The sequence below is a fragment of the Ylistrum balloti genome, unplaced genomic scaffold (assembly GCF_031769215.1).
Source record: "Ylistrum balloti isolate Yb309-2 unplaced genomic scaffold, AGI_CSIRO_Ybal_v1 Utg370382, whole genome shotgun sequence".
In the NCBI taxonomy this organism is placed as follows: Eukaryota; Metazoa; Mollusca; class Bivalvia; order Pectinida; family Pectinidae; genus Ylistrum; species Ylistrum balloti.
The window spans coordinates 84,935-110,497 of NW_026782266.1; the positions used below are offsets into that span (position 1 = coordinate 84,935).

Consider the following 25,563-nt stretch of genomic DNA (forward strand, 5'->3'; position numbering starts at 1 on the left):
TGTTGAAGACTCTGTCACCTGTTTACAACACGTTACTTTACCTGGAAACCCAAAGATGAGTTATTTCCTGGAGGAGGAATAGGTAATCCTCGTAAAATGTTAGTCACAATATACTGCTCGGCTAGAGAACATTGCTCTTGAGCCCATTCGGTTCGGTAGGTTGCATATTTATTGTTATAAACAAATAAACAGGTTTTATGCGAACAAAATGTAACAACAACAACAACACACAACAACACATTCTGATTCTGATAATCTCCTCTTTGACAATTATCACCATCTTCGTGACACAACAGACGTAGAAAATCAGCTGAGCGTCAGACCAGAGAACACGGAAATAAATGATGACTTACTGAGATAAAAGATGACTTTTGTTACATAGGAGCCAGAGGAAATAGTGCTACAAAAGATCATAAGTATGTTGTCAGGAATAAGTCAGAGATGGTTTTGACGACTTTTGTTGTTGTTGTTTTGTTTTTGTTTTATTTTGTTTTTTGGGCGGGGGGGGGGGGGGGGGGGGGGGGGGAGGGTTACAGTACAAAGAATTGGTTGGAATTGTTGACATCTTCATAAACACATTGAAAAATATGTTCTTTTTTTCAGGTCTTGTTGAGTTAGTGACAAAATTAGAAAACCAGATAAGCCTTATAGAGAGCCAAGTCAGCTATTTGGAGAACTAGGTTATACGCTTACAGAACCAGGTCAGCCACTTTGGAAACTACGTATTGTAGGTCGTCCACACGGGGCGGGTCATTCAAAAGAGCACTAGACCATCCTCAATGAGAATTAGATCAGTAACATAAAAAAACTTCAGAGAACTGAATCAGCTACACTGAAAATGAGGTCAGCAATTGATAAAACAAAGTTTGGCAGATAGAGAACAATGGAGAGGATTTCTTGGTACCATATGATATAATTGTTAACTCCTCACAAAAAGCCAGCGTGATGGCTAGTCCTGGTGAGGGAAATGGTGAGTAAAATTGTCACAATGAAAACAAACAGAATTGTTTTAATATACGATTGTAGTTTGATTCTATAATTTTTGTACTGAAATTGTAAACATTGATTTTATTATTATTATTTTAAAGGGTCAATGTGATGTTTGATAAAACCTTCTGCAGATGATACTTACCAAATTGTCTCACATACATTTCATTTTTGATATCTGATATATAGATAGAGGTCAGATAAATTTCAGTTTTGGATATCCGACACAAAGGTCAAAAGTTAGATAAATTCATGTTTTGGATATCTAACACAAAGGTCAAAAGTTAGATAAATTTATGTTTTGGATAGCTGAAACAAAGGTCAAAGGCAGACAGATTTCAGTAATAAATATCTTGACACCTAATTCAAGGTCAAATGAATTTCCATTTTTGGATATCTGACGCAAAAGTCAAGGTCAGAAGGATGGAAACGTTTGTCATCATCAATCAAGTAGATACATGACTTAAGTTCATGGTCACTAGATCAAAGAAAGAGGTAACACAAATGAAATGGCTACTGATGGGTAAGCAGTTTGTTTTGACATACAATGTATACTGCAATGAAGTTGTTCAGAGGTCAGCAAGAAATCATGTTATAAATGTCAAGGTCACAAGATCAAAGGTCACATAATTTAAGTAAACACGTTTTGATTTCTTCTTTGATACAAAATTCTAAACAAGAAATTATCAATCCAAGGTAAAGTAGATAGGTCAGATTTGTAATATCATTTGAACCTGAAGTAGCTATGCAATTAAAAAATATGATCAGAGACAATACTTATGAGGAAATACTTTTACAGAAAAATATGTGATGTATATATGTAAGAAGTTGCTACCTGATCACCAATTACTTCCAAAATTAACACTGAACATAGAATAAATATATGGCCTCTCTGAATGTTAAGGTAACCAGGACAGGAAGCTCAAGCTTGACATTGAAAATGCTGGTCATGTACAAGTGGCTGACGAAGCTGTAATAGTCTCTACACAAGGTAGTACTAAGCCGAAGATCAGCTATGAGTGTCGCATGGCTCAGAAGGAGGGTAAGTACAAAAAGTTACAAATTATATGGTAAAATAATATTTATACAGTCCTTCCCCATGTAAGGGGTTTGTATACAGTAATCACTTCATTTGTGTGTACGTGCTTGCAAGAGTGCATCCATGTAACCTCATGTCTCATGAATTCTCAAACATATTTGATTGATATTTACACCATACCATTATACCAGCAAGGTTTACACTTGACTAGATAGATTTTGGTGGTCATTGGTCAAGTTTAAAGGCTCAAGGTCACTTTTTATCTTCTTTGGTATGTATGTCTATGTTAGCCCCTGCCCACTTTCTTTTTATTTATCATAGGCAGCTGGTTAACCGTGATAAAATCAATTAGCAGATATTGTTTAGAATATACACAAATTGGTTTCATCATCACAGAAAATAGACCTGGGAAACAGACACAATGGGACATCAATATAAATAAGGCAACAACTGTACAGCAGAGTAAATTTGCCATGGCTGATATAAGTCCAACAGGTCCAAGATCCAAGTCTCCTGAGGGTGGTAAGTATCATGGTGACATTACACCAGTCATGAACTCAATTAATTGTTGTAATTTAGATATGTTGTATTATACACCCATCAATTAACATTATTTTGTCATACATCAAAGATTGATTGAACCCAATCACATAGACACAAATTATTATACTTTACATTGGTAAAATGATGCCCATGCTCTAATGGCTGATCAAACACCTAAGAAGTTAACATATATTTTACTTGATGTATAACTATCCTTCATTTTGGAGATCATAGCTTAGTTATTGAATATTGACCTTGATCTGTTTGATTCTTATTTTTCTTACAGTTGAAAAAAGTACGGATACTAGCTTTGATGGGATGTATGTCCGAGGTCACAGCATGGGATTTGGAGAGAACCTTCACTTTTGCTACCAAGACGGACCAAATATTCTACAGATAGCCAATTGCTGTACCTTTATAGAAATAGATATCAACAAAGAGCTGGTGCAGAATATCTGCGATCAGGGTTGTTTAACAGGTAAAATAAACTGGTGTAGGTGTAACGTCATTTAGATCTACCAGGTACATGTCACACAGGTAGGATCAACTAAAGTAGGTATAACATCAAATAGACCTACATGTCACACAGGTAGGATCAACTAAAGTAGGTATAACATCAAATAGACCTACATGTCACACAGGTAGTTTCAAATGGTACATGTATAATATACCTTGTTACCAAACAGGTAGTATTAACATTTATAGGTAAAATATACCTTGATGCATCACATGAAAAATACATGCAACTGAAATAGATTTTAAATAGCCTGAAATAGATCACAGTCATTGTTCAGATTCATTTCAGAAATATGTTGACTAGTCAACCGTATCACTTAACTACATGCAAACACTTGCAAATGATTGGTTACTTCTTGTGTACAATGTCGATAATCTGCTGATTTTTAGAAGATAGAATTACAGGTATAATGATATTATCTATATTATACAAAAGCTTTTCAATTGTTTTCCAGTGGAGGTACCTTTGTCCAATAGCAGGTCACTAATAACATTTAAGTGGGGTAGTTTACAGATGGAGAGAGAGTATATACAGTGTGAAATACTGGCAAAAGTAAAGACTAGACTTCAGTGTGCCGATATCTACAATCTCGAAAAAGGTCTTGTGGAATCACTCCTATGTAATAAGGACAACCAGGTTGAAGAAATTGTGACACATTTCTTTAAAAATTACAAAGCTTATTTATTAGAGATTGTAAATGGAAGTCTTGTGTTTAAATTCCTTGTACATGATGTAAAAGCCAAGGACACACTGTATAGTCCCAAGAGTCTCAGTCGTATCGCAGAGTTCCTGGAGAAGGTTCTAGTAACTAACACAATCAGACAGAAGGCAGGATGTCAACAAGTGTTCTTCCAGGTCACACCAAATCAAGAATGCTTCAGGGCTCGACCCAATGTTAATCACATATTTCAGTTTGATACAAGCATAAACAGGTTTGTGTAGGCATTTATGTTATAGCAGTATGATGTTTTCATAGGGTATATGTTATTAACTAACCTGGTTCAGTACCTATAATTGGCTACATTTATTAACTAACCTGGTTCAGTACCTATAATTGGCTACATTTATTAACTAACCTGGTTCAGTACCTATAATTGGCTACATTTATTAACTAACCTGGTTCAGTACCTATAATTGGCTACATTTATTAACTAACCTGGTTCAGTACCTATAATTGGCTACATTTATTAACTAACCTGGTTCAGTACCTATAATTGGCTACATTTATTAACTAACCTGGTTCAGTACCTATAATTGGCTACATTTATTAACTAACCTGGTTCAGTACCTATAATTGGCTACATTTATTAACTAACCTGGTTCAGTACCTATAATTGGCTACATTTATTAACTAACCTGGTTCAGTACCTATAATTGGCTACATTTATTAACTAACCTGGTTCAGTACCTATAATTGGCTACATTTATTAACTAACCTGGTTCAGTACCTATAATTGGCTACATTTATTAACTAACCTGGTTCAGTACCTATAATTGGCTACATTTATTAACTAACCTGGTTCAATTTCTATGATGAATTGTTATCCTTACATCTTTTAATGTAAATCAATTTCATGTATACTTTATTTCCTTATTCTAAAATCCCAAAATTGTACACTTATGACAATGTTTACAGTTTTTGGTCATTCTTCATCCTTCAGGGAATCATCACCTATTCTGACGGAAGGTTTTTTGGCACGGTTGATACAGAGAATTGTGTCACAAGAATTACAGGCCAGCTTGTCCGAAATCCAGGCTTCTTTATCACATACAGTAGCAAGAACTCTCTCCTTGGAAATGCAAAAAATTTTAGAATCAAGAGAAACCATGTCAAGAGATGAAGTGGTGATGACATCGATTACATCTCCGGAGCATCACAGTCTGGAACCAGAGAGTGTACTTCCAGATGGTTCAAGTACAAGGGCGAGGACTGAAACTCCACCACAACCCAGGCCGAAACTGGAACATGCACTCCAAGATCGTTCAAATTCAGGGAAGCAAAATGCATTTCCAAAAGAACATGCAAGAGCGAGTGTTGTCCCAGATAATTCAAGTACAGAGGCAGAGAATAAATTTTCAGACTTTCCCGAGCTGGGACAAAGGAGTGCACTCCCAGATCGTTTAAATACAGGGACTGCATTTCAAGACCATCTTAGTATGAGTTCAGGAAATGTATTATCAGATAATCCAAGGACAAAATCTCAGCCTACAGTACCAGACAGTCCTTGTATGGAGCCTCACATGGATTTATCAACAGATGTTCTCAGTGTTACGTCTTCAACATTTTGCAAACAAGAAAGAGGAGATGCAAATCAAGGATTATCTGGAGGGAGAGAAGATAGTGATTGTACTCAATGGAGCTTTGCTTGCCTCTTATTTCATCAGGAGGACAGGGAGAAATTATGGTAAAATGTTTGTTAATTGCTGTCGTTGAAATATGTTAATTGTTCTATTTCAAGTATAATAATTAAATGTTGTTTGATTTCATTAGTCCTCTGTTTGTTCTTTAACTTTTCTTTTTTTTTTCTTTGTTTTTTTAGTTTTTTCTTTTTTTTTCTTTGCTTTTTTGTTTTTTAATTTTGTTTTTTTGTTTGTTTGTTTTTTTGCATTTGAAAAGCACAGGATGAATTTTTCTCATGTGCATGTTCGATTTTAGACTGATTAAAAAAATATGATTGCCAAAGTGTGGTCATCCTGAATTTTAACAGTTGTAGTTGGTTTTTTGCTTTATTTTTGAAGAAAAATGATGGATTCTTACTATTAATTATAGTTGACTGTTGCTTCATGACTGTGCATATTGAAACTTGGAACCATTTAGAAATATCTTTGATTTTAACATTGATGATTTCTTCTCAAGGAGGGAATGGATCTTTCTTATGTTTCATTTATTCAATTAGATATTTTTTAAATGTAATAATAGTTAATATATCTGAAATATGACTGTAAAGATTTATTTTTCTGGTGACTAACTTTATTGACTGCAGGCCAGACCAGGCTGAGAGATCAAAAGTGGAGGAGGTCTTTCAGTTAACTGGTAAGTAATTTTCACATTCTTTTGTGTTTTGAAGCATAAAAATGACCACTCTAATTGTCCTACATCATTTGTTATGTCCACTAAAAAATAATATGTCATAATTTATTCACAAAAAATTGAAGGCTTACGACCACAGTTGTAAATAGTACTGTAAAAATTTAATTAAAAACGATCAAATATCATTAATAGTGAAATCAAATAAAATGAGTTTTTTTTCATAACAATTTGTACTGTGTTATTCAGGAAAAATTTTATTGTAGTGTAACTTTCACTTGGTCACCCTTTTGCCAACAGCGTGAAAAAAAATAAGGACTGCAGTTAAAAAATGAATTGTTGAATTAGAAATGTTGTTTAATGTTTCCTTGTTTGTCTGTTTCATGGTCTGTGAATGATTCATTTATCTTGATGTATTTCTTTTCAAAAGAAAATGGAGACCCACTTGATGTTGATACACTACAAGCTGTTCGCTGTGTCCAGAAAATGGTGGATATGAGACGGTTGGCTGAACTTATGTCCAAGCGTATAATAGGTATATAATCACCTTATATCAGCATCTTGATGTTGGATTCAAAGCATGAAGATAGAATATCAAATTTTTTTCAAAGTTTTTAAGTTTTCAGAGACATTCTTGTGTTATGTTGTTGATTTATGTTTGTCTAAAGTGATTAAAAGACTTTCAGTATTGTGTGTCATCCATTTCACTCTGCATACATTGATAGTGTGATCTGTCACATATGGAAGAATTCAGATGTATATCAATATTCTATTCCTTTACCTTAAATGTACCTCAAATATGTAAAACCAATAACTATACAGCTTCTTTTAAAGAACTGAAAAACCCAGAGTCAACATGTATGGTAAGTTATTTTCTAGAATGACTTTGATAAAGTTTATAGAAAAAATTACTTTCACCCATATTAAAGCTCAAAATTTATTTTTCATATGATGTCTTTTCAGGTGGATCCAGCAAACATCATGTCCCTGGGTTGCATACTGTCTTATGTCTTGATGTTTCTGACAGTGTGAAAGGCGAAGCATTTCAGAAAATGGTTGAGTGTGCAGAAAAATTACACGACGGTAAATAACAATTGTAAAATTTTTGTGGCTTATACTGTACATGTACTGAATTTGGCACAATTAAATTGTTGTCACATTTTGGCTAATTAGCGCAATAAAAAGTGTTAAAATTGCTAAAGTATGTACATCTACAGTAAATTCTTCTGGAAAATATTGTTCAAGGATTGGGAGGACATAATTTCTTTGAAGTATCTTAGGTATGTGACCTGATGTAAACATTTCCTTTAACAGGCATTGAAGATAATACTGAAATATACTTGGAAGAGTGTGTTGGAGTTGTCGTTTTTGGAGGAGATGTGAAAATAATTCTGTTACCAACAAATGACTACACTGACTTGGAAGGTATATATAGGTAACACACACAAAACAATGACTACACTTACTTGTAAGGTATATATAGGTAACACACATACAAAACAATGACTACACTTACTTGTAAGGTATATATAGGTAACACACACACAAAACAATGACTACACTTACTTGTAAGGTATATATAGGTAACACACACAAAACAATGACTACACTTACTTGTAAGGTATATATAGGTAACACACATACAAAACAATGACTACACTTACTTGTAAGGTATATATAGGTAACACACACACAAAACAATGACTACACTTACTTGTAAGGTATATATAGGTAACACACATACAAAACAATGACTACACTTACTTGTAAGGTATATATAGGTAACACACATACAAAACAATGACTACACTTACTTGTAAGGTATATATAGGTAACACACATACAAAACAATGACTACACTTACTTGTAAGGTATATATAGGTACCAGACACACACAAAACAATGACTACACTTACTTGTAAGGTATATATAGGTAACACACACACAAAACAATGACTACACTTACTTGTAAGGTATATATAGGTAACACACACACAAAACAATGACTACACTTACTTGTAAGGTATATATAGGTAACACACACACAAAACAATGACTACACTTACTTGGAAGGTATATATAGGTAACACACACACAAAACAATGACTACACTTACTTGTAAGGTATATATAGGTAACACACACACAAAACAATGACTACACTTACTTGTAAGGTATATATAGGTAACACACACACAAAACAATGACTACACTTACTTGTAAGGTATATATAGGTAACACACACACAAAACAATGACTACACTTACTTGTAAGGTATATATAGGTAACACACACACAAAACAATGACTACACTTACTTGTAAGGTATATATAGGTAACACACATACAAAACAATGACTACACTTACTTGTAAGGTATATATAGGTAACACACACAAAACAATGACTACACTTACTTGTAAGGTATATATAGGTACCAGACACACACAAAACAATGACTACACTTACTTGTAAGGTATATATAGGTAACACACACACAAAACAATGACTACACTTACTTGGAAGGTATATATAGGTAACACACACACAAAGCAATGACTACACTTACTTGAAAGGTATATATAGGTAACACACAAACAAAATAATGACTACACGTACTTGTAAGGTATATATAGGTAACACACACACAAAACAAATGACAACACTTACTTGTAAGGTATATATAGGTAACACACACACAAAACAATGACTACACTTACTTGTAAGGTATATATAGGTAACACACACAAAACAATGACTACACTTACTTGTAAGGTATATATAGGTAACACACACACAAAACAATGACTACACTTACTTGTAAGGTATATATAGGTAACACACACACAAAACAATGACTACACTTACTTGTAAGGTATATATATATATAAGGTATATATAGGTACCAGACACACACAAAACAATGACTACACTTACTTGGAAGGTATATATAGGTAACACACACACAAAGCAATGACTACACTTACTTGAAAGGTATATATAACACACAGGTAACACACACACAAAACAATGACTACACTTACTTGGAAGGTATATATAGGTAACACACACACAAAACAATGACTACACTTACTTGTAAGGTATATATAGGTAACACACACACAAAACAATGACTACACTTACTTGTAAGGTATATATAGGTACCAGACACACACAAAACAATGACTACACTTACTTGTAAGGTATATATAGGTAACACACACACAAAACAATGACTACACTTACTTGTAAGGTATATATAGGTACCAGACACACACAAAACAATGACTACACTTACTTGTAAGGTATATATAGGTAACACACACACAAAACAATGACTACACTTACTTGTAAGGTATATATAGGTAACACACACACAAAACAATGACTACACTTACTTGTAAGGTATATATAGGTAACACACACAAAACAATGACTACACTTACTTGTAAGGTATATATGTAAGGTATATATAGGTAACACACACACAAAACAATGACTACACTTACTTGTAAGGTATATATAGGTAACACACACACAAAATAATAACACACATACAAAACTTACTTGTAAGGTATACACACACACAAAACAATGACTACACTTACTTGTAAGGTATATATAGGTAACACACACACAAAACAATGACTACACTTACTTGTAAGGTATATATAGGTAACACACACACAAAACAATGACTACACTTACTTGTAAGGTATATATAGGTAACACACACACAAAACAATGACTACACTTACTTGTAAGGTATATATAGGTAACACACACACAAAACAATGACTACACTTACTTGTAAGGTATATATAGGTAACACACACACAAAACAATGACTACACTTACTTGTAAGGTATATATAGGTAACACACACACAAAACAATGACTACACTTACTTGTAAGGTATATATAGGTAACACACACACAATGTAACACACTACAAAACAATGACTACACTTACTTGTAAGGTATATATAGGTAACACACACACAAAACAATGACTACACTTACTTGTAAGGTATATATAGGTAACACACACACAAAACAATGACTACACACTTGTAAGGTATATATAGGTAACACACACACAAAACAATGGTAAGGTATATATAGGTAACACACACACAAAACAATGACTACACTTACTTGTAAGGTATATATAGTTAACACACACAAAACAATGACTACACTTACTTGTAAGGTATATATAGGTAACTTGTAAGGTATATATAGGTAACACACACAAAACAATGACTACACTTACTAGTAAGGTATATATAGGTAACACACACACAAAACAATGACTACACTTACTTGTAAGGTATATATAGGTAACACACACAAAACAATGACTACACTTACTTGTAAGGTATATATAGGTAACACACACAAAACAATGACTACACTTACTAGTAAGGTATATATAGGTAACACACACACAAAACAATGACTACACTTACTAGTAAGGTATATATAGGTAACACACATACAAAACAATGACTACACGTACTTGTAAGGTATATATAGGTAACACACACACAAAACAATGACTACACGTACTAGTAAGGTATATATAGGTAACACACACACATAACAATCACTATATGAACTATATATACTGGATTTTAAATCTTTTACTCTGAAGTTTTATCTCTAATGAATTTGAGAAAACATTTTCAACAATGGAAAATTGATTCTTTGTAGAGACAATTGAAAATTTAAAAACTGATGGTGAGACAAGTCCATTGCTAGAGGGCATCATTGCTAGTTTACTATTGCTTTTCGGAACAGACAATGGTAAGTACATATAACTAAACACAGGCAAAGCTTACATTTTCTAGAACTATTACTTTGAAAAGGTTTTCATTTTGTAGTCTGCAAGCTGTCTGAAATTCGTTTTTAGAAACACTTCTAGTGCCTGCCTGTATTCTACAATGACTGTTCTGTGAAATTGTTCTAGCAGTTGAGCAAAATATTTGGCTGTGTCTTAGAAATAATGTTGTAGCTTGTATAAATAATCTAGGGATGTTAACAAATATTCAAAAATATAATGATATTCAAATGTTTGTTTTTGAGATTTTTAACTTTTAACAATTAGAAGATTTAAAAAACTAGAATTCTAAAATTTATCAGGTCTTTGTGAACAAAGTCCTCTTTCATTCTGAATAGAATTTGGTTAGCTTAAAACATCAAGGAATCATTTTACCCCTGTACAATTCATCATTACACTGATTATCCTGTATCCAGAGGGGCCGAGGTTGCTGTTACACAAGTTTGTTTCGCACCTCATGTGCATGAAACCAATATGAAAGCCATACCTATAATATTCAGTCTTACAGTATTGTCAATCAGTTTATTCATCATTTAATTCGGTCTTTTCTATGTGACGTTTACTGACAATGATTATAACCTACAGATAACAGAATTATCCAATGCTGCCCTCCTACAAATATTTCAATCACTCTGTCAATGATGTAGGTTATGTGGACAAGTTACAAGTGAAGTTCTCGCAATTTCAATAATAGGAAGTGTAGTGTGTCGTTTGAATACGAATACATGTTGTTCTGGGACTATTATAACAATGTTGTTTTCTTACATTTGTAGAAAAATGATCTAATCACCTGTTTACGTTTTACCATTTCCAGGTTATATTTTTATGTTACATTTGTATTTTTAAAACTGAATTTACCAGCAATACAAATAGGCCTAGAAATCTCAGAAATAATCTTTTCAGTTCATTGAGGTACAAACTATGTTCATACTGAAAATCATCCTAGGTAAAATTCTGATTAATATTGGTCAAAATTTATCAACACAGAAATGTATAATGACTGGCTTATGGGTCACTCTAGATTTCTTCAGGACATACCTGTCAATCACAATTTTGCCCCAAAATAACTAGAAAAGAGGATACCCATTTCATTGGTATTCTATGATGTCACAACAGTGGACATCTATTAAAGAAAGATAACTCTAGTTTTATTTCAGACTTGATGATAAATATATATGAAGTTATCTATTGTTCAGCTACCCTGTCAAATACCCTGGGTTATTATATAAATCATACAAATTTTCAATCACGCATTCTATTCCGTTATTCCTAACATAGTCTACTCTTGAACTTGTGTTATGATAATTGTTTAAGGAAGTGATTGCCTGTCTACAATGTGGCCAAATGAAGAAAATGTAATTGATGTATTACCACCATATCAAATATGAAATATGAAAATAAATGTAATAACAGTTCGGTGTAATGGCTTAAGCAAAGTTTGTGATTCATAGATTATAACAGAAACGATTATCTTTCCAGTGTGGTTGTCTTTAGAGGCAGATTCTGGGTTCCTAGGCCCCTCAGGTACCCAGACATGTGTTGGTTCTATTCCTTCATTTATAATAGACTTATTTTAGATTTGCTCTGTAACTTGACTCATTTTAAAAAATTTTCTGTAGCTTGTCTCATTTTGGATTTGTTCAATAAAACTTGACTCATTTTAGATTTGTTCTGTAGTTTGTTATGTAGTTTGACTCATTTTCAGATTTGTTCTGTAGTTTGACTCATTTTAGATTTGTTCTGTAGTTTGACTCATTTTAGATTTGTTCTGTAGTTTGAGTCATTTCAGATTTGTTATGTAGTTTGAGTCATTTCAGATTTGTTATGTAGTTTGAGTCATTTCAGATTTGTTCGTAACTTATTTGCTCTGTAGATTGATTTCTTTTATTGTTTTTGTAACTTGACTTATTTTAGATTTGTTCACATTTAAATGAAGATCCTTCCTTCACAGTTTGTGAAAAGTATCCGCCTTGCTTGAACCCACGCATTATCCTGATGTCAGATGGTCTGACTACAGATGGAGGTCAAACTGAAGGCATAGACACAATTACAGCTGAGGTAAAGTGTCTTGTGATATTTATAATTTGGTTGGTGTAGCTCCAGGTTGGAGAGATCAGATATCTTGGAACAACTTTTAAAAAGTTGTTCTGGTCTTGTGTAGTAGCATTTAGCCTCAGTTCTGTCAATTTTTTCTAATAGGATAAATTTCAATTAATTTGGAGGTTGGACTAAGGTTAGAACAGAATGTATCAATGAAAACTGGACAGTGTATAGTAATGTTAATTCTATAAAAATAGCTGCATTTCTGTTATGGTTATTATGACTTTGAAACAAAGATGCATGTGATTATAATTATATGGTTGTCCATCTGCCCTTCTCTTTGTCAACACTTTCATTTAAGCAGATTTTCAAAAAATCCAAATGGATATTGATAAATCATATGTAGATGTTAAAAAGGGTATTTAATTATCCATTCAACATTCTCAATGTCAACAGGTCAAAGGTCAAGGCCAAATGTTGTATTGTAGTGACTATTTAAGATTTTGTTGGAAAGTTGGTCAAAATAAAATAAATCAACTGACTTACGGTTAATGTCGAGTCAAAGGTCATAACCAAATCTCTCAGCTGTGGACAACGTTCTATGTTACTATGAAGTGATGTTATTGAAACCAAAAATCTGAATCTTTTAGTCTACTTGGTGATGTTTTACTGATATTATGAATGAGACTTGTTCACAATTAAACAAAAACTCATCTGAATAAAAATCAATGTCATCAGGTCAACAGTCAAGGTCAAAGTTTATATCTCTTATTTAATGATTTAATGTTTTTGTCAATATATGATAGAAAAGTTGGTACGAATCAAACAAGGAGACATGTTTTTGTCAATATATGATAGAACAAGTTGGTAGGAATCAAACAAGGAGACATGTTTTTGTCAATATATGATAGAAAAGTTGGTAGGAATCAAACAAGGAGACATGTTTTTGTCAATATATGATAGAAAAGTTGGTAGGAATCAAACAAGGAGACATGTTTTTGTCAATATATGATAGAACAAGTTGGTAGGAATCAAACAAGGAGACATGTTTTTGTCAATATATGATAGAAAAGTTGGTAGGAATCAAACAAGGAGACATGTTTTTGTCAATATATGATAGAAAAGTTGGTAGGAATCAAACAAGGAGACATTTTACGAAATGTCAAGGTAAAGGCTGTAATAGTTCTGTAATTAAGATGAGGATGAATTCTACTTTGTACTTGTATTGGATATGGTATATATGTAGCAAGGTACACAAGTGGGCCAGTGCTGACTTCTGTCAGAGATCTTTTACCTGGAATGACATTGAAGGTCACAGTAGAGATTAAACAACTTGCATGTAATACAGGACCGATAAGCCTTTTGTTGTACCAATAATTGTCTGTCGTTTGTTTGTCAAGGTCTCTGACGTCATCAGTATATCCTTGCCCATGCTGCTCAGGGCTTCACACAACAAATGTAGCATCAGCTGTGTACAGTTTGGTAGGAAGGTGAGATCATATACAGCAGTATATAAACATGGCCTTAATTAATGCATTAGCCATGATTACTTGATATGAGGTGCTGGCAGGGCCAATCTGCATCCTTTTTTGTAATTGACATATGCATGTTGATATGGTGAAATGATACAATCATTATTCCAGTCATCAAAAACACCATATACTGCTTCTTAAATTTTTGAAACAATTTCTTGTCACCTCAAACTCAGAGGTGTACTGGTCTGTGTTTAAAAGAGCACAGTTCTAAATCAAGGTATCAGAAAGAACTGCAACTTCTGAGGCCTGGTTTCAAAATTACATACCAGTACATGTTTCAACCAGCTAGACATACCGTCAACAAGGCACAATTAACTTGTGTGTGTTATAATGATAATAATAATAAACTTTATTTATTGAGGATATAAAACATATTTAGCCAACAGCTTGCACATGATCCTCTGGTAATTTACATCACTGGTAATGTGAAACTGAATAATGATGGAGGTCATGTGACTAAGACATGGAGAATGCTCAAAGGGAGCGCAGTTCTGACAGTATGAAGTAAAACTAAGACCAGAAACCTGTGTTGAATCATTGGTAAAGTGCAGAGGTCATTTTCATGTTTCTTGATACAGTACAAGTGTCACCATGATCATTAAAGATAAAATTTTTCAGAAAATGGCTTCCAATCATTCTGATGAGGAGTGTTTGCAGATTTTTATGAACCCTTTATAAAGTGTTTTCTCAGAATTCCATATATCAGTCTTCATACCAATTTGAAGTCATGTTTGTTGTAAGTTTTAGAGAAAGTAGATACTTCTTCTTCTGAGTAGAAAGACAGGATTACCAATAATGGACTCTACTGTAATTTGAACTTTTTCCACAATCAAGATGGCTGCCATGGCCACCATCTTGAATATCTTGTTTTGGCACTTCCACTAAGCAGAAAATTGAAAAATCGATATCATAATTCCATTTCAATAAAAAATATTTTACTTTAGTAGAACTCTTGTTTTGTAAAGAACTGTCATTATTTAATGTCAGTTGTAGTCTCCTCGATCTACATTTCCTTGTGTTTATCAACAGGAGCAGACAACAGTTAGCTCCATGATGATCAATCTTTCCCAGGAAACAGGAGGTGACATTGTTGATCCAACTCAAATTCAGTGGCTAAGCAACTACTACAGACGACAGGTAAATTAATATTACATTAAAGTTAATAGTTGCAATGACAGGTAAGCCAGTATTACAGCAGTGACTCACTACCCCAGATGATAGGTTCATGAGTATTACAGCAGTGAGTCACTACCCCAGATGACAGGTTCATGAGTATTACGGCAGTGATTCACTACCCCAGATGCCAGGTTCATGAGTATTACAGCAGCGAGTCACAACTTCATATTATAAATTTGTAAGCATTACAACAGTAAACCATTACTTCAGATGACAGGTAGATAGATATTGCAGTGGCATGTCACTTCTGTAGACAACTTTGGATAACAAGTAAGTTAGTATTTCATCTGCAGGTCACTACTTCAGACAAGTCTGTACAATGTACTACCACAGAGAGTCAATAAGATGCCCACCTGCCACAAAGTCAAGGGGGTATACTGGAATCAGATATTCTATCCATCTATTTGTCAATAAGTCGACAGAATCTTAATAGATGGTGGGCTTTGCAAATCGCTCTATTTCTGTAATCCTTTTTCCTGTCTGTCTGTCCAGCTGTAAACAATTTTTGTTTGCAATATTTCTTGAGAAGTATAGGATGAATCTTTCTCAAATCTTATATGTTGATTCTTGATGGTCCTTGAATGTGCCCATCTGATTTTGGGACTGATCAGAAAAACAAACTTGCTGACTGGCAGGCATCGTAGATTTTGACGATGTGATTTTGAGACTGATAAAAAAAAAAATGAAATGGTCGATAGGTGGCCATCTTACATTTGATGGTTAAAGACTATTGTCATTATGAGGAGCAAAACAGAGAGAAGAAAAGAAATGCAGGGAAGAGATCCAGTTTTTGAAGAACATGAAAAGACCAAACAATGTAAGGCACCAAGATCATTTTTTGTGAAATTCCATGGATATAGTCATCATACAATGAAATTGTGCACATACTTATACATCATGTTTTGGAATCTTTTTATTTCTGTTGCACTTTTTCCCATTTTGCTATGATTAAAGACTAGTCCTTGCCCAAACAAATCCTTCTACAATTTTCATTCAGAGTTTTAGAAACTTCAGTGATGTAGTCAACATACAATAATGTTGGGCAGCATTCACATCTTTTCTGATTTAAACTGTATTGAGGAGTTATGTCCCTTTGATGAAAATTTGTATAAGTATTTGTCTATAACTCCTTCCCGACTTTGATTTCCTTGAAACTTTACACATATTCTAACTACAAACTAAGCCTTTGTATATGAATATTATTGGTTCATTCTAACTCTTTCTTATTGAGTTATGCCCCTTTGTTGAAAAGTTATTAAGAATCTTTGTTCATACCACATTTCAGACTTATTTGTTGATTTCAGTATGATATGGCTACCTTCTTCCATTTATATATAACTTTTTAACAGGTTGTTGCCATGGTTACAAAATTGTGATCTCTGACAGGTCAATATGTTCTGATCTGTTATATATCTAGTTAGGTTTGGCTAAAGAAGAGTTATTGCAAATGATATCTGTGGTTTTTGCAAACAGAGTCTTTGACAGATTGTAAGTGCATTTCCTCTGCTTACAGGGAACCTAATCACTCATTGACACTCATTTATGGATAAGCATTCATTGACCAGTAACTGTAATGGATGAGTGCTCATTGGCCAGTAACTGTTATGGATGAGCGCTCATTGCCCAGTAACTGTTATGGATGAGCAATCATTAACATTCAATATTATGTCTGAGCACTCATTGACCAGTAAATGTTATGGATGAGCGCTCATTGACCAGTAACTGTTATGGATGAGCACTCATTGACATTCAATGTTATGGATGAGGACTCATTGACATTCAATGTTATGGATGAGGACTCATTGACATTTAATGTTATGGATGAGGACTCATTGACATTCAATGTTATGGATGAGCAGTCATTGACATTCAATGTTATGGATGAGGACTCATTGACATTCAATGTTATGGATGAGGACTCATTGACATTTAATGTTATGGATGAGGACTCATTGACATTCAATGTTATGGATGAGCAGTCATTGACATTCAATGTTATGGATGAGGACTCATTGACATTCAATGTTATGGATGAGGACTCATTGACATTCAGTGTTATTGATGAGCGCTCTTTGGCCAGTAATTGTTATGGATGAGTGCTCATTGACCAGTAACTGTTATGGATGAGCACTCATAGGCCAGTAAATGTTATGGATGAGTGCTCATTGGCCAGTAACTGTTATGGATGAACACTCATAGGCCAGTAAATGTTATGGATGAACACTCATTGGCCAGTAACTGTTATGGATGAGTGCTCATTGGCCAGTAACTGTAATGGATGAACACTCATTTGCCAGTAACTGTAATGGATGAGCACTCATTGACCAGTAACTGTCATGGATGAGCGCTCATTGACCAGTAACTGTTATGAATTAGTGTTCATAGAACATAACTGTTCTGGATAGGACCTGTGAGGGATAGATGTTTTTACTGGGGATGACAATTTCTAGTTGAAATTAGAAACTAATGCTTCTATTTCTAAGAACGTCAATTTCAGGTATGACTACATAAGTTTCAGTACAAGCACAATGTCTCCTGATAGATAATCTTCTAAATTACAGAACGCCATCGGAAAGGTCTTAGGCTGGTATTCTGAAAAGAAGGAAGAATCCACTGATGGAATAAAGAAAATTATTGAACAAGAATTAAAAGATAGTAAAATTGATGACAAAAGAGAACAGGTAATATTCACAATCTTACACTTTAGTAATGCTACTGATGTTACTGATTGTTTGTTGAGTCTCGGATTCAAAGAAAAATGTGGGCTATTGATACCAGCACAAAAACCATTGTATCAATCTGTATAAATATGTGAGTCAATAACTCAGAGAAATGTAGGTTTCTGACTCAAAAGAATGTATGAGTTACTTACTTAAGGGAAGATGTGGGTAAATGAATAAAACAATAACTGACCAACTCAAGTACACATTTGGGCTGTGGATTCAAATGAACATTTGGATCGTTGATTCAAAAGAATATATGACTCTCTGATTCAAGTGAACATATGAGTCACTGACTCAAAATATGCTCACTGACCCAAGGCAATACTTGAGTCATTGACTCAATATGTGGATTATTGACTTAAGGACTGTGCTTGTGGGTAACTTATAACAGGAATGATAGTATAGCATGCATCATGTTTTGATGTGCTTACTGAGGAATGGAATAGCCTTCTTTTGTGGAAAGTATGTGTCCTTTTGAACTCCATTTTATGCAGAATTAGAAACGCTGTTCAGGGAGGGCACTCATGATATTAGTGGTCGATCTAACAAGTGCCATTATTTCAACTTTGTGTACATTAGGGTACCCTAATTCATGGCAGCCTTATGAAGCTCTCATTTGTTAAATATCTCAGAAAATTTGAAAACAGTCGATCCAACATTCAAAGTTAACATTTAGACATATTGCTCATAAATATAATTTTACTTTAAGGTTGAAGTTGCATTTCATTTTGCTCTTATGATTTATGCCAGCAATAACAACAAAGACAGTAATTTAGTTCTTAATTGGTATAAATTAAAACAAACGAAACTCAGTATAGGCAACAAAATATATAACATACATACAATACACCTAACTCTACATGGATTGAAGACTCTGCTCTGATTGGTCAAAAAGATGGCTAACAAAGGCTAAACATAGTGCAGAATTGCTCTGCAGCATAAGGCAGAATTGCTCTGCAGTGTAAAGCAGAATTGCTCTGCAGCGACCAAATAGGAAAGACATCAAGCAGCAATAGACTAGGCCTTGTGTTGTATAATTTCATAGAGTTGCAAATCTACTGAGGTAAATTTAACAGTAACCACAGGGGAGTTGGTACTGCCACAACATAGGGCTGTGGAACTCTGTGAAATTATATGATTAAAAATATGTCACAACTACCTAGAATTATTATAATCAACAAGTTTAACTGGCTATTTTTTGTTGACAGAGAATATTGTGAATGTTGTTGCTGCTTGATGAGTAAAGTTCATAACATCAATCTCAAAGAGTTGTAACATCTACGGGTGTGAAAGTTACTCAGTATACATGAAGGGGAAGGCATACTGCCACAACAAGGGCTGTGGAACTCTTTGAAACTGATAAAGTTACACATAATTTATTAATTGGGAAATTCATTGTTAGAATGATGTCCAAAATTATCAGGTGTGAATGGAAGTACTAGGTGAGCAGCTGAGAATCCCCAGGTAATAAATTTGTCTGAGGTGTATAACCTAAGTAACGGAATGAAAACTAGGACAAGCATGGTGCATTAGAGTGGTTTTAATGCCTTTAAGCCTGCCCAGTACAAACAACTTCAGAGTAGCATTATCCTTCAGTTTTACTCATTTTCTTTTTTGCATGGCAGGAGCAAGTTGAACGAGAAGTTTTCATGATGATAGATATGGGAAAAGAAAATGAAGGTAAATCTGTCATAAGCAGTGCATCTATTAGTTATTTGTAAAGGCAAATGTTTTTCGTAAACCAGCTGGTGAAAATCACCTTCGACCATATAACTGGTGACAGAATTATTTGCTAGCAGGATTGAAAAATTTTACTAATTATAGCATTTCTTGCTCTATTTTGTGAAAGAATGAACCCTTTTGCTTTTCGAGTTCAAATTGAAGGTCAGTTTGGGGCCTGTAAGAAAAATGGAGATAGCAAAATTTCCAAAAATTTTTGGTTTCGATAATGATGCTATGAAGATGTTTTATTTTGCGATGTACTTGCTAACTACATGCCAGATAACTACTCTGTGTTTCAAATTGATGCAGCCACTGGGTCACAGAGAGAGAACTTACAAGTTAGTCAACCTGTCCTGAAACCAGGCGACAAGGTCAGAATAGGTAAGGCTTATTGTGATTGGTCATAATTCAGACAAGCTATTAAGTATGTTTATCCAGGGTTAGACCTAATGGATGATCATATATTTCAAAATATCTGTTGTAGTGCATCTGTGTCATTCTCTATTTCATTGATATGCATTAATGATGATGTTGTGAAATGTCAGAACTTAACAGCATACATCAAGGGCAATCAGCAATGAAGATTGATAAGGATATAAACTGTAGATGGTTTTTACATTTTCATTCACTTTTTTTAAAATCCTTATCCAATATTTACCATTGTTAATTGCCTATAAGCTCCTGCATTTAATTATCAAATTGACAGGTACAGTCAAACCTGTCCTTACAGGCCCACAAGGAAATAGAAAAGAACGTGGTCGTTATACACAGGTAGCCTTTATATAGAGGTTCAATTGATATGAATTTCATGACATAGTGAACCAAAAATGGTGATCTTGATTACAAAAGGTGGGAGTGGTCTTTATAGACAGGTGGTTTTTCTATAAAGTTGGTTCTTAATACAGGTTTGATTATTGATTTATCAGCATAATATTGTCATTGTTCTAATCAGTATCTATGACAGTGACTGCTTCATATTAATTGTGTATAGGGTCTGAATGGAGAGGCCTACAGCCTGAGAAGAGCAGGTTTATACCATCAGGAAACAGTGGAACAGTCATCAATTTTAACCCGACAGATGGTACAGTGAAGGTGTGTAGTTTGTCACTAGTCAAGTACTTTAAAAACACATATTTTATGGGGTTCTCTCATGATTTTACAAAAATAATGCTGTTTGCTTGGCATCATTGATTTCGTAATAGTCACTACTTGCGCAATTCACTCGTACTTTGTAATGTAAATTTCAACTGTTAACCACTATTTCATCAACATCAACACAAAATTATTGAAAATAAACTACCACAAAAATTACTATTTTTACAATTTTTTCATCCATTCATGCTTTACACACAACTGAAAATTCAACAAAAGGTAGTATATTAGATCAACTCAAATGTCAGAAGAACAAACTGAAAAAAATCTGCCATTATTTGAAAATGATTCCACATAGTACTCTCTTTCTGTTGGCTTGTAAACTAGGAAAGATTTATTTTCCTCAAGTTTGTAAGTAGATACTGTATAGTTGATCAATTTCACAGGGTTAATATTTTGCAGTCATGACAGGTTGGGCAAGTTCCTTAGTATTAGATTTTGGGCATGTCTTTGATCTGGTACCCATATTTACAGCATAACTGACATTTTCTGAGAATTTCATTCTCTGTAGAAATTTTGACTGGGGATCAAATTTTGTGCCATCATATTTTTTATATTGACTATAGAGAAATTAAATCCCTCACAAATATTACCAATTGTACGGTGAATATTTGTATAAAATAATACATAGTAATAAGCCTGGTGATTTCAACTAATTGAAACTGAACTTTATCTTTTGATAACATTGGTAGAGCATGCTGGCTAACCCAAACTTGGTACTAGCTGTTAGTCTTTGAAGTCCTAGGAAAATATGTTACATTTAAGCAAAAACGTTTTGATGTGATTGCTTAACCATTAGGGTGACATGCTGAAGAACCTATGGACCACTTGTCAATCAAAGTAGACTCCAGAAAAATTCAATTAAAAAAACTCAAATATTCTCTCTTTGGCTCAGTTATTGATTGGAAGTGTTTTATTTAAAATTTAGGTAAAGTTAAGTAATGGGTCTCAGGACTACTTTAGACAGAGAGATGTCCAGTTATTAGAGGCAGCAGAAAGTAGGAGAAAAAGGGGGTAAGTACAGACTTATGTGTATAACAAATATATATTGTCAGACAAAGGTTTTTGCTTATCATTATAGCATTTAATCTATAAATAGATTAAAAGTTTTTCGAATGAATGATAACCATTACCCATTTTCATTTCACAAGGGACAGATATATCAAAATCCTAAAATAATTTCTTTTGAAGAACAAAAAGGTCAGGGGTCATAGACATGGCTGTGGCACACTGGAATGAAGAACATTTAAGTTTGTCCAATTTAATTACCTTGATCTTTAAAGGTCACAAAAGTCCAATGTGTTTAAATCTTCAAAGGGCTTCTTTTTGATAACTCAGGAGCGAAGTGTCATTATATTTGACCTGTGGCAAGAAGGTATAAAAAGCTATAAAAAGCTGTCAATTTGTTAAACTTAATGACTTTGACTCCTTCTAGATACAACATACTGTAGAAAATGGATATGAAGCTTTGAACATTCCAATAATGTTTTCTCATCAAAAGCTGCAGAACAGGTTAACAATTTATTTGGAGCACATGCGTTAAAAACAACCCACATGAACTTTTACTTTTAGGGGGATGTTGAACATCCAAGGTGACGGTGACCTTCAGGTAGACAGTGCATTAGGCATTGACTCTGATGATGACCAATCCTTCAGAGGAATTGAAGAAGATCATCATAACATATTCTCAATGCCATCAGGGACTGAAAATGCTTCTGGTGAATGTGTTACAGGTAATTCTAGTGCATAGGTCATAGGGAAGTATGGTCCTGGTACATAGGTCAAATGTAAATATAGTTCCAGTCATCAGTCACAGGTAAAGATAGTTCTTATACACTGGTCACAGGTAAATAGAGCCCTTTTAAGTACACAGGTCACAAGTAGATATAGTTCCATTACATTGGTCACAAGTGAATATAGTCCTAGTTCATCTGTCACAAGTAACTAGAGTTCTGTTACACAGGTCACATGTATATAGGGTCGTAGGATACAGGCTACACAGAGATATGGTCCTAGCACACAGGTCACAGGTTAATAGGGTCTTAGGATATAGGTTACACAGAGATATGGTCCTAGTACAAAGGTCACAGGTATATAGGGTCGTAGGATACAGGTTACACAGAGATATGGTCCTAGTACACAGGTCACAGGTATATAGGGTCGTAGGATACAGGTTACACAGAGATATGGTCCTAGTACACAGGTCACAGGTTAATAGGGTCTTAGGATATAGGTTACACAGAGGTATGGTCCTAATACACAGGTCAGAGGTAAATAGGGTCGTAGGATACAGGTTACACAGAGAAAACAGTTGCTGTGAGATAAGGAGATCTGGTTAATATAAATGTTTTACTGTAAATGTAACAGTATGCATAAAAGATGAAAAAGTTCCCTAGTATATTGAATGGTCTTTATTTTACCTATAACATTAGAATGGCAATTATTTACATGTATACATAGTAGTTTGTGTAAAAAAAAACCTGAAGATACATTTACTAGGGTGATACGTTTGTGTATGTTTGTCAGGTAACATCTGCAAGTAATTGTAGTAGATATACTGTATGTCTTTGTAATGAAACATTTTCCGCTGACCACAACTGTGACCTCAATTATAAACCGTTTTAAAAGTGATATGTTTGCTTTTCCTTTCTCTTCAACACAAAGTAGCACAGACATGTTATGTTTGTTTCAGAAGTGACTGACAGTGAATAGGCTCACTCACTTCACAACCAATAATCTGAACCATCAGGAAACACAGCTAGCTGACAAGGCCTGGACTTATTGTGTTTGAGTCTAATCCCTACAACACTGAATTTGTGGCCGACACAGCCTGGACTTATTGTGTTTGAGTCTAATGCCTACAACACTGAATTTGTGGCCGACACAGCCTGGACTTATTGTGTTTGAGTCTAATGCCTACAACACTGAATTTGTGGCCGACACAGCCTGGACTTATTGTGTTAGATTCTTAAGCCTACAACACTGAATTTGTGGCCGACACAGCCTGGACTTATTGTGTTTGAGTCTAATGCCTACAACACTGAATTTGTGGCCGACACAGTCTGGACTTATTGTGTTTGAGTCTAATCCCTACAACACTGAATTTGTGGCCGACACAGCCTGGACTTATTGTGTTTGAGTCTAATGCCTACAACACTGAATTTGTGGCCGACACAGCCTGGACTTATTGTGTTTGAGTCTAATCCCTACAACACTGAATTTGTGGCCGACACAGCCTGGACTTATTGTGTTTGAGTCTAATGCCTACAACACTGAATTTGTGGCCGACACAGTCTGGACTTATTGTGTTTGAGTCTAATGCCTACAACACTGAATTTGTGGCCGACACAGCCTGGACTTATTGTGTTAGATTCTTAAGCCTACAACACTGAATTTGTGGCCGACACAGCCTGGACTTATTGTGTTTGAGTCTAATCCCTACAACACTGAATTTGTGGCCGACACAGCCTGGACTTATTGTGTTAGATTCTTAAGCCTACAACACTGAATTTGTGGCCGACACCGCCTGGACTTATTGTGTTTGAGTCTAATCCCTACAACACTGAATTTGTGGCCGACACAGCCTGGACTTATTGTGTTTGAGTCTAATCCCTACAACACTGAATTTGTGGCCGACACAGCCTGGACTTATTGTGTTAGATTCTTAAGCCTACAACACTGAATTTTGGCCGACACAGCCTGGACTTATTGTGTTTGAGACTAATGCCTACAACGCTGAATTTGTGGCCGACACAGCCGGGAATTATTGTGTTTGAGTCTAATGCCTACCACACTAAATTTGTGGCCGACACAGCCTGGACTTATTGTGTTTGAGTCTAATGCCTACAACACTGAATTTGTGGCCGACACAGTCTGGACTTATTGTGTTTGAGTCTAATGCCTACAACACTGAATTTGTGGCCGACACAGCCTGGACTTATTGTGTTTGAGTCTAATGCCTACAACACTGAATTTGTGGCCGACACAGCCTGGACTTATTGTGTTAGATTCTTAAGCCTACAACACTGAATTTGTGGCCGACACAGCCTGGACTTATTGTGTTTGAGTCTAATGCCTACAACACTGAATTTGTGGCCGACACAGCCTGGACTTATTGTGTTAGATTCTTAAGCCTACAACACTGAATTTGTGGCCGACACAGCCTGGACTTATTGTGTTAGATTCTTAAGCCTACAACACTGAATTTGTGGCCGACACAGCCTGGACTTATTGTGTTTGAGTCTAATGCCTACAACACTGA

General features: G+C 34.6%; 1 protein-coding gene across 1 annotated transcript; it reads left to right on the forward strand.

Moving 5' to 3' along the window:
- The first annotated feature begins 2 nt into the window (after positions 1–2).
- Positions 3–24,787, forward strand: LOC132554127 (uncharacterized). The gene is made up of 22 exons (XM_060218428.1): positions 3–82; positions 604–970; positions 1,892–2,029; positions 2,423–2,548; positions 2,856–3,047; positions 3,541–4,018; positions 4,748–5,491; positions 6,071–6,120; positions 6,545–6,649; positions 7,078–7,197; positions 7,429–7,539; positions 10,828–10,920; positions 12,906–13,012; positions 14,395–14,484; positions 15,559–15,666; positions 18,267–18,386; positions 20,054–20,108; positions 20,460–20,531; positions 21,142–21,242; positions 22,231–22,316; positions 22,875–23,035; positions 23,995–24,787. Exons 2-22 carry the CDS (start codon positions 946–948, stop codon positions 24,012–24,014), a joined length of 3,102 nt encoding a protein of 1,033 aa, XP_060074411.1. The 5' UTR covers positions 3–82; positions 604–945; the 3' UTR covers positions 24,015–24,787.
- Positions 24,788–25,563: the final 776 nt, after the last annotated feature.

Excerpts from the sequence above, each read along its gene's own strand:
- LOC132554127 (XM_060218428.1), top strand. The coding sequence starts at position 946 with ATGGCTAGTCCTGGTGAGGGAAATG. Across the intron at positions 971-1,891 it reads TAGTCCTGGTGAGGGAAATG|GTAACCAGGACAGGAAGCTC; the intron begins GTGAGTAAAATT and ends CTGAATGTTAAG. Across the intron at positions 18,387-20,053 it reads TTGATGACAAAAGAGAACAG|GAGCAAGTTGAACGAGAAGT; the intron begins GTAATATTCACA and ends TTTGCATGGCAG.